We start from the raw sequence: 10,817 nt of genomic DNA on the forward strand, positions 1-10,817 counted from the left end.
GCGGATGCAGCCTAAATCTAAACAGGTTTTCCACATGAACGTCGACTTTTCCCGCCAAGGAACAGAGGTCCCAAACACACTGCAGAAATAATCCAGTTTGAAGCTGCTTTAAGAACCGCCCTGGCTCAAGTGCTAGGGAATTTTGGGAACTGTAGTTTTGTGAGATATTTATTAGCCTTATTTGTCAAAGACCTCTAATGCCACAATAAACTACAGTTCCCAGAATTCCCTAGTACTGAGCCAGGGCAGTTAAAGTGGTCTCAAACTGGATTATTTCTGCAGTGTAGCTTGGACCAGAATCTTTAATTTCATTTGCAAAATAGTTCCTCAGAGATTCTCAAACGTTCCTCTCAGGTACGGAGTATCACTCCGCCGCGCTTTGCGAGCTAGGCAACCGGATCTTTTTCTCCTTCTCCTCCTTCCCCTTCGACTCCGCCCCTTTCCTCCTGGGCGTCCAATCGGGGCGAGGGGGCCCTGGGCCACGTGACCCTGATGCCGGCAGCGTGTAGGAGAAGAAGAAGAAGCCGGGAGCCAAGATGGAGGAGTACGCGCGCGAGCCTTGGTGAGCCTCTTTTCTCCTGTCTCAGGGGCGGGGAGAGGCGTGTCCTTCCGCGGGGGCCCCTTGCTCTTCTCCTCCGAGAGGACAGCCGTGACCTTGGCCCAGGAGCCCTCCTTTCCCCATTCATGTCCTTCATTTCAACCTTCAGTCCAAAGGGAGGCCAAAATGCCCTCCATTCTGGCCAGAGGTGCTCCTGTTCTAGGATATAGCCTCCATTTCCACCGTCTGTCCAGGAGGATTCCGAAACGTCCTCCATTTTGAGTAGGACCAAGAACAGGGTGGCCAGGCGTCCTCCTCTTTCCAGACGTGTCCTCCATTCCAGCCTTCTTGTCAAAAGGCCTTCCATTCTGAGCAGGACTAAGAAGCATGGATTTATTGTCGCTATGAGTGCTTTGAGCTTTTGTTTGCTCATGTCCTGCCTTTATTCTTGAAGGGCCTACATTTTGCAGAGCCTCGTCCTCCTTTGCGCTTAACCATTCCATTGGAATTCAAAGCTACAGCTGTGTTAGTCTGTAGACTCAGCATGGAGAGAGCTCTTGGAGCACCTTGGAGACTAACCGAAAGGAAGAAGTTGGCAGCATGTGCTTTCTTAGCCTTCAGTTCAGCATCTGTGGAAGCAGACGGAAGTTTATGAAACTCATGCTGCCAACTTCTTTCTTTCAGTTAGGCTCATACAGACAGGCCAGAATAAAGCTGCTTTGGGTCACTTTGGAGGTATGCTGTTTAAATGACGCCTGCATCCAAAGTGACCAGAACCCGTGCCAGAGTCACACTCCAGTCCTAAGCACTGGAGTGCTGCTTTGGCGCAGCTTCTGGCCTCTTAAGATGTGTGTGTCATTTAAACAGCATACCTCCAAAGTGACCTGAAGCAGCTTTATTCTGGCCTGTCTGTATGGGCCCTTAGTCTCAAAGGTGCTACAAGATCTCTCTACACACCATTCCATTGGAGACATGGCCAGGATGTCCTAACTGCAAAGAAAAAGGGAGGACATGATGACAAAGTCCTGCCCGCAAAGCATAACAAGACACTGCAAAATGAAGGACCTTCCAGAAAATGGAAGGACACGACCTAATAAAATGTTTTTAAAAACCCCATAAATCTGGATATAAATTCATATTTCTTGGGCTTCATCCGCACTGCAGAAATGATCCAATCTGACGCCACTTTAACTGCCATGGCTCCATGCTATGGAATTCTGGGAATGGTAGTTTATTGTGGCACCAGAACAGAGCAAAATTCAGTTCCCAGAATTCCATAGCATTATGCTATGTTGATTCAAGAATATAAAGAGGGCAGTACTGAAGATTTTAACATTAGCCTATACTTATAAAGCACTCTGGTTCTTCGCAAGGTTTTATGGAGGAAAATGTCGCATACTGGTTCCAAATGAATGTAGATTGTAATTTTAGCAGAGTGAGGGAAGATAGTTCCCTGACTTACCTGGCCCATATAATATGTCGCTGTGTCCTATCTCCTGTTGCTCTCTAGAGATTGTTTTATGAGTCAGGTCTTCCAAAATATTTCATATCCCCAGAGATTTATAGAACTTTTTAAAGCAACCAAGTTGTTGTGAATCTACCAGGTATGTACTGGACTGAGTAAACTTTTTAGCTTGTTCGGCACATTGCTTCTATAACAGATTCATGTTTACATATACATTATAAATAGTGTTACCTTTAGAAAAGAGAGATACAGGGATAGATTTAATGCAGGATTAATCAGATCATTGCTGGAAGTTAGGTTACCATTCTGAACCCAGTTACCTATGAGTAAATCCAATTGAACTCAGTGGGAATTCGAGGTAGACATACATTTCTGCTGTCAATCAAGTGGGGCAAGCAGACTGGATGTAAAGATAAAACTTCAAATAATTGCAAAACAGATTCCTGGACATACTTAAAATGAAATTATTTGCATTCAGTCATAGGAAAGAAAAGAGTCATGTTAAGAAATGAAAAGTTAAGAATTTGTTTACAGTGGTACCCCGGGATACGAATGCGCCGCCTTATGAAATTTCCGGGTTACGAAAAAAATCCATTGAAAAAAACTGTTCCGGGTTACGAAGGTTATTTCGGGTTACGAAAAATTTTTTGGTGCTTTTTGGTGCTTTTTCGCACGAAATCGCGGCTTTCGCTATTAGCGCCTATGGCTTTTTCGGCTTACGAAGATTTTCGGGTTACGAACGCGGCGGCAGAACGAATTAAATTCGTAACCCGGGGTACCACTGTACTCTGATATTATGCTTGCAAGACTGGATACATTAAAGCGTGTCTTCATTCTTTCAGCCCATGGAGAATAGTGGACGACTGCGGCGGTGCCTTCACAATGGGAGCTATTGGTGGTGGCATCTTTCAAGCAGTGAAAGGATTCAGAAATGCCCCAGTGGTGAGTTAAAAAATTACTTGTTAATAAGATTATACAGTCGTCTCTCCATTTTTGCGGACTTTGAGTCCGTGGTTTCAGTCCTTCACGGACTGACAAGATGGGAGAGTTAAAATGGTGCATGTGCCCATGACCATTCAAGCCAATGGGGCTTAAATGTCTGCAAATTTCCATTTTTCCGGGGGGGGGGGGGGGGGGGAGATGTACCGTGTCAAAATCAATATATTTTTTTTTTTTTTTTTTTGGTTCAAGACAGCGAGATGGAGAAAAACGTCATACAGTTTCTTTTACTGACCTGTTAAAGGCCTGATGCTACATATTGGGGCACTACAGGATGAGAGCATTCTTAGAGAGAAAATATAGGATGTTAGTTTTTGCTCAAATATGAGAAAATTGTATAAGTGTAACATTTTATGGCCTACGCTTATTTTTTTAATCCTAGTTTGCTATGAAGTAATTTAAACATTCCTTGTCTAAGAAGACCCAATAAAATTAATGAGGTCACCATAAGTCGACAGGCAATGTGAAGGCACACACACACAATCTTACACACTTTAAACAGGAATGGGCTGAAGCAACTAAATGGAAATTTCTGTCAATCAAATGAAGAGTGGAACATGTTAATAGCTGCCAGATTTTGTAGCCTTCCTGTTGCTGTCAGTGCACTCAATGTTTAAACTAAGGGTAGCTTAGCTGGTGATGGCTGTGTGAAGGTGATGTGGGGACATGGGACTGTTTTGTCTTTTTTTTTTCCCTGAGGAGCTACAAGGGTTAGGGCCAAAGAAATTGGGATTCTAAGGAGATTATTGGATGGGCAAAAATGATGGGAGAGAAGCGGGATGCTCCCGTCACTATTGCCACGAAGAATATCAAACGACGTTATGCGATGTCATGTTCATCCCGTGCTTCTCCCGTCAGTGAAGTGGAATGTCCTGTTACTTTATTAACGAGAGAGCATCCCGCTTCTCTCCCATCACTTCTGCCCATCTGATAATCTCCTAAGACTTCTGAGTGGGGAGAGAAGAGAGCAGGATAACTATAAGAATGAGATTAAAATATTATTGCAGCAGTTTGTGTCTAGACACAGTGCAGTGTCACCATGGAAGCGAGGGATGATCAGATTTCACACATGCAAGGATGTGGAACATCTCAAGCAGAATGTTCTTCTTGGCCATCAAGTTGGATTTGATTTATGATGCCTGTATGAATGAGAGATCTCCAGTATCCCTGATCATCAGCTGCCCAGCTCAGGTCTTGCAACTTCTGGATGGTGACTTCCTTTAGTGAATCTTCCTCATTTCCTGCTGCCTTTCTCTTTACCAAGTTTTATCCACTTTACCAAGCATTGTGAACAGACTATATTCATTTCTAATTCCTGATTGTTGGGTATCATGTCTATCTCTACAGTAAAGTTCTGTTTTTAGTAGTGGCTAGTTATATATCACTATGCCCTTAGTGTATGAATGTGATCTGTTGTTTATTACCTGTGAGACGATTGCTTGGTGGGTATCCTCTTAGTGTCCCAATCTTTTTCATTCACTTTCACTAGCCTTGGCAACTTTTCATGTTTTCTGCATTACTGTATTTGGAACAGGAGTCTCATCAGAAATTCTAAATACAGTGCCTCATATACGTAGTTGCCATGGGAGATCTTTCAGGCTCTTTTACCCATGAGACTGCCAAAGTTGGGAGAGCTAATGTCTGAAACACATTAGCTCAGACAGATTGCAGATTAAGCTGAATGCATTGTAAGTAGGATGTGTAACTAGATTAATCATTGACATTGCTTTGACTGTGTACTGTTATCTTTTGCAGGGTGTCAATTACCGGTTGCGGGGTAGTTTGACAGCTATTAAAACCAGAGCACCACAGTTGGGAGGTAATTATGTTATTTCTATATTATCTTTTCACACTCTATTTTCCCTACTTTGAGCAGGGAGAGAAGAGTACTTTGAAAGCAGGGATCTACTCTGTTCTTTCAGAAGACATTCTCCCTGTGTATATGTGCTAGCAGTGGGGGCAGATAGGAGTGTGTGTATGAGGTAAATTCTTATATGAGAAAAAGTATGAGAAGTGTGGGGTGGTAGTGATGCTAAGAGAGAAGTTAAGAAGGATCTTGCTGGATCAGACAAAGGACTGATCTAGTTACACAGTGGTCAGCCAGTTTGCTGTGGAATGTCTGCAAGCCAGGACACCAGTGCAGTCCTACTCATGCTGTCCAGCAAAGGAATATACATGGGGATACTGACTTTGAAACTAGAAGTGATAGTCACCATGGCCAGAAGCTGCTGATAGCCCTGTCCTCCATGAACTTGTCCTTGTAAAGCTATCTTAAGTTGTCAGCCATCATACACAATAAGGTAACAAATTCTAGTAGTGTAACAGTGTGCGGTGTGAAGACTTACTTCCTTTTATCTATCCTAAAGCTCCCATATTCAGTTTCAGTAGGTTATAAGAGGGGCTTTATCCACTTTCTCCAGATCATTCATAATATACACCTCTATCGTGTCATTTTTTCCAAGCTGAATATCCGGCATTTCAGTTTCAAGGCCTTCAGTACTCAGGGCTTGCCAATTCACTCAGCTTTGTTTCAACAATGACTGCTGCTAACTACAGGTGTCATCTGGATGTTGACCAGTCTTCTCCTGCAGTGGATGCTGACCAGTCTTCTGCATATTTAAATATTTCTTTAACTATTTGAAGAGATGTCATATTGAGGATAGAGCAAGCTTGTATTCTGCTACAGTGGATGCAAGTTGCAGGAAAAGAGATTCCACCTAAACATTAGGAGGAACTTCCTGACAGTAAGAGCTGTTTGACTATGGTTCACACTCCCTTGGAGAGTGGTGGAGTCTCCTTTTTTGGAGGTTTTTAAACAGAGGCTGGATAGCCATCTGTTGGGGGTGCTTTGATTGTGAGTTCCTGCATGGCAGGGGTTGGATTAGATGGCCCTTGTGGTCTCTTCCAACTCTGTGATTCTATGATTGTAACCTGTCAAAATAGGGGAACTATTCCAGCTCCTCATCATTTTGGTTTCCAAATTAGAGGGAGGGGGAATGCATGGACTGGATCTGGCCCCAAGCATTGCCACTATGTAGCGTCTGACAAATTCAATTTAGGAGAATGTAGCCTACAAGAAAAAATGTGGCCTACTCCCCTTTTTTATGTGTACAACATTATGAATTAGTAAATTGGATTTTATTAATACTGTGGAGGTGGTGGAGGACTTAAGCAGCATACAAGCAGTTAACTAAAATAATTGTTATAGTGGTGCCCAAATACAATGGAATATAAATAAGGGGTTCCTGGGGAGTGACAGCAATTCTATGAGGAAATTAGGTGTGTTTGGAGATTCTGTTTGCAAAAGAATATGGTGAGAGAGTTAAATGTTATCCCAAGGTCTGTACTTATTAATATGATAAGAATGGTTGTTTGCAAACACATCTGTTTCATTTTTTAATTTCTTGTTTCTCTGCAATTACTGCCTTTCTTTTTTCAGTGAGTTTGAAATGCAGTAACTTCTACTTGTATTAGGAATGTGACGCTAATACCCAGTAGTTTCAAATTAGAAAACTTCTGTTTATATTTCAGCCAGCAGTCCTTAATTCTAAACAGCTTTCTCCTTCAAACAGGTAGCTTTGCTATCTGGGGTGGTCTCTTCTCCATGATTGACTGTAGTATGGTGAAAGCAAGAGGAAAAGAAGATCCTTGGAATTCCATCACCAGTGGAGCTCTAACTGGTGCCATATTAGCTGCAAGAAGTAAGGATTTGAGTTGAAAAAGAACTTTTAAAAGAACTTCATTAAAATTGAATACTCTTTTAATGTATGTCAAATTACTGAAATAAGGGGAATTCCCTGTCTTAAATCTCTGACTATTCTTTTCTAGTGAAGTATATACTCATCTATTAAATTGAAAAATGTAAGCCCAAAAGTTGACCCCCAAATCCCATGTCGACTTATTTATGGGTCAGTATGGTAATGTGATAGCTCTTTCTCTCTTGAAAGAGTCCTGGATAATTGATTGCTGTTAAACAAACATAGTCCATCTCTCGCCTGCGCCACTGCTGTCTGGGGAGTGAAGGCTGAAGCCAAGGCTGAAATGCTAAAACAAAAAGACTCAATTAAGAGTCCCTCTTCCTGTGTGCACACATACACACACTGAAGTTTACTTGAAACCTCCAAGTTTTACCCTCAACTTATCGATGGGTCATGGCAAAATCTATAATTTTGGCCCCTAAACCTGCCCTCGACTTAATGCACTGTATAGATTGACTTATAGTCGAGTATATGTGGTATTTAAGGTATAATAAAATCTGTAGCACATAATGAATGCAACAGGATTACATCTTAGACAGAGACAAAACAAATTGTATGGAAATCTAACAATATTACATTACAGTCAAGAGGATATTTATAACCTGTTGTTGTTGTTGTTGTGTGACTTCAAGTCGTTTTCAACTTATAACAACTCCAAAGTGACCCTATCATGGGATTTTCTTGGCAAGATTTCTTCAGAGAGGTCTTGCATTTGCCTTCATCTGAGGCTGAGAGAGTCTGCATTGCTCATGGTCACCCAGTGGGTTTCCATGGCCAGCCAGGGATTCAAATCCTGGTATCCCAGAGTTATGGGTGAACACTCAAACGACTACTCTAAATTGGCCCTTACAAGCTATGCCGTTTTGTAAATTCACTCAGGAACAGATGCATAGAATTCCAGTTTTTCCTGTAAATCAGTGGTGGGGGGAAATGCACTGTATAGGTCTCATTTGGCTCCAAAGCTGTATTTATGTCTCTGAGAGCTTCCAGCACACTCCAAAATACTGGTGTTTGTTTGTTTGTTTTGTTTTGGGGGGGGGGGGTGTTGGAAAAACATTTGTGGGCTAGAAGTAGTGTCTTACACTGCCCTGGCAGCCAAGGTATTACTGTTTTGTATGTCCTTTGGTTTTAATTGTACATGTTTACAACTTGTTTTTAAAGTATTATTTTTATTGGTTTTTAAATAATACTTTTACCTGTTGTGCAATTTCTCATGAGCCCTAAGGGAATGAAAGGCAATCAGTTTGAAAGACATTGCAAAAAACTGATGAAAAATCATTTTGGGTTTCAGGAGGTTGTGGCACTCCAACGTTTGTGGGGGGAGGCAGTGCAGATCCCCAGCCCCTGACAGTTGCACATCCTTGGTGTAAATCATCCAAACCTTTTTCTTTGCAGTATATTTTACTCATACAGTTGTCACCCAAGGATGTGTAAAGTTGGTAATCCATTTGATATTTTTATTTAATGAAATGGTATGTAATTTGAAACACTCTTATAAGCAGTTTTTAAAAACCAGCTTTTTTCTGTTTTACCTCTTTCAGATGGACCAGTTGCCATGGTTGGGTCAGCAGCCATGGGAGGAATTCTTTTGGCTTTAATTGAAGGAGCAGGTATCCTATTAACAAGATTTGCATCTGCACAGTTTCCAAATGGTAAGATTACTTATCATAGTTCAGGGCACAATGCAAAATTTAATAATGGTTTCATGAGGTATTACTCTGAGTCACTAGTCAACTGTTTAACTTGTTTTGATATAAGTGAAGATCATTCTAAACATGTCAGAAGACTCTAGTGTACTATAAGAAAAATACTAGTGAGCTGTGAGAAAAAGTTAAAGGCCCCTGGGACCAAATCTGTGAAGCAAAGAAGAGGTTCTCTGCTGGATCTTGTCCTGATTTGCTGCTCTGGCTCTGTCGCTTTCCTCTCAGCCTCCAGTACAATTTTATAGTACTAAGGAGTTTAGTCTTTTAAAAAATCTCCTCCAACATCTGCGTACTGCTGGAAGTATTACTAACATATTCCTCAGTCTGTGCTTGTAGTTTGTGTCTAGTCTGCTAATGAGTTCTCAAAACACATACATAGAATAAACTATAAATAACTGAAATGTTTAATTTTAAAATATATCTGTTGTGATATGCTGAAGAGATCAGAATGTTTAACATGCTGTTGTTTTTAATTTCAGGACCTCAGTTTTCAGAAGACCCCTCCCAGTTACAACCCTCTCCATTTGGAGACTATAGGCAGTATCAATGATTGTTAGTATTTTTTTCTGCTCCATATTGTACAAGCAATTTTTCATCCTTTCATGGACAAGCAAGACACAATATCACTTGAAGACTTTTCATTGGATCTATACACCTCTGTATTTTTCACAGTGCTTAAGTTATGAATCATAGAACTCAATAATTGTAAAGTGGATATGAGATGCCTGAAAAACTCCTTATTTTTCTTAAGAGGAAAAAGCAATGTACTGTTACAGAAAGACCTGAAACTGTGGCCTTTACAGTATAGTGCTGACCACACTGCTGCCATAAATTTTAAGGAACAGAACAACCATGCATTGCCAAGAGTTGCCTATCCTGTATATCAGAGGACAATGTGTAGTTGAAGTGGACTGTGTTTTGTTTTATATCGGATGAGTATAGGGGATACCATTGATGAGATATGAGGCTGGATATTAAGGAAAATCATAACAGTGCTCTAATGTTATCACTTGATGGATTCTTCTGTTGGCATAAACTACTGTAGAAGTCCCAACAAATTATGAAGGGAGTCTTTCATCTGTTTATTTAAAGATTTGCTTAGGCTTTCTTCCAAGTTGTGCTTTGGTAGAATGCTGCCCAATTTAATGTCTGACCATTTTGAGTCCTTACAATTAGGTTTTGTATATGAATTACATAGTAATGTAAAGGGAATTGTGGACAGTGATATAGTGTAATTCACACCTGTAAAATCTACTGGTTATAAATCTGACACATCTGCAAACAAACATATTAACCTCCATGGCAATGTTATGCTAGGCTTTCAGGGCTCTGTTTCTTTAATTTTGAGGTGTTTGAAGTGAACTTTCCATTCCTGAATATGAATTAGCAATGTATTTATACTTTTTCAGATAGTAGTGGATCCAGAGTGGTGTTGGCTTTATTTTGTTTTATTTTTTTGCCCCTGGTGTCAACATACACTACCTGAAATGACAGGGGAAAGGGAAAGATATATATATATATATATATATATATATTTCAAAACCAGAAGGGCACTTCCAAAATTGTTAATACAAAATTTCAGGAGGCCTTGCACTTTTTATTTAAAAGTTAAGTTGCTGTTCTCAAGAGAGAGGGGTCATATTTTTTTGCCCAGGAAAAGGGAATCTGAAGCAGTTGACAGCTGCAAAAACATCCTTGGGTAGGTGGCACTTTGCCCACCTCGTGATGTGAACGAAGAATCTAACTTTATAGATAGTTACCTGTATAATAGTGCAGAATTGAACTAGCTTGAATACACATGCTAGTCCAGGCACTTGGTTATAGTGTTTTTAAATTCTTGACTATCATTTTCCATTTGTACAAAGCATGTATGTACCGTTTGTTTATAACCTATGTGAATGAAGAGAGAAATTTATTTACAAGCTGAGTGGCTGTATAGGTTTTGGCAATTTATTAGGTATGTGAACCAAAAAAAAGTGGACATCATATTTGCACAAGCCCATTCAACAAAACAAAATGTACATATTCTGTTTGTGAAGCTAAAATTAAACTAGAGTCATCCAGTGACATCTGCCTGTCATTTTATTTTTTAGATAGTGATTTTCAGGGAGGTTATTTAAAGTTACACACATAGAGAGCAAGAGAGAGGACTGAAACAACTTTGTTGGCTGCCTGCCTAGTTCTGAAGTGGTGAATCTGTATCTGGATTGAACCACTTCAAACTGCAGGTGGGAAGTGGTAGAACTGTGTATTTCTCTGCTTTGGAACATTGACATTGGTTTTCTGTATGACAGGAATGGATGGAGGTTAATGGATTGAGGTTCCTGTACTCTGAAGTAGTACAGCCCAGATAG

The 10,817-nt window shown here is 40.5% G+C and overlaps 1 protein-coding gene across 2 annotated transcripts; it reads left to right on the top strand.

The window, feature by feature from the left end:
* Positions 1-454: 454 nt before the first annotated feature.
* TIMM17A (translocase of inner mitochondrial membrane 17A) lies at positions 455-10,530 on the top strand. Of its 2 annotated transcripts, none has more exons than XM_042465729.1 (6): positions 455-562; positions 2,846-2,945; positions 4,758-4,821; positions 6,575-6,703; positions 8,302-8,412; positions 8,943-10,530. In XM_042465729.1, exons 1-6 carry the CDS (start codon positions 537-539, stop codon positions 9,011-9,013), a joined length of 501 nt encoding a protein of 166 aa, XP_042321663.1. In that variant the 5' UTR covers positions 455-536; the 3' UTR covers positions 9,014-10,530. The 2 variants fall into 2 exon arrangements, with proteins under 2 accessions (XP_042321663.1, XP_042321664.1); XM_042465730.1 differs by lacking the exon at positions 455-562 and adding an exon at positions 2,143-2,532 and having other exon boundaries at positions 2,788-2,945.
* Positions 10,531-10,817: the final 287 nt, after the last annotated feature.

Source organism: Sceloporus undulatus, chromosome 4 (assembly GCF_019175285.1).
Source record: "Sceloporus undulatus isolate JIND9_A2432 ecotype Alabama chromosome 4, SceUnd_v1.1, whole genome shotgun sequence".
NCBI classification, from domain to species: Eukaryota; Metazoa; Chordata; class Lepidosauria; order Squamata; family Phrynosomatidae; genus Sceloporus; species Sceloporus undulatus.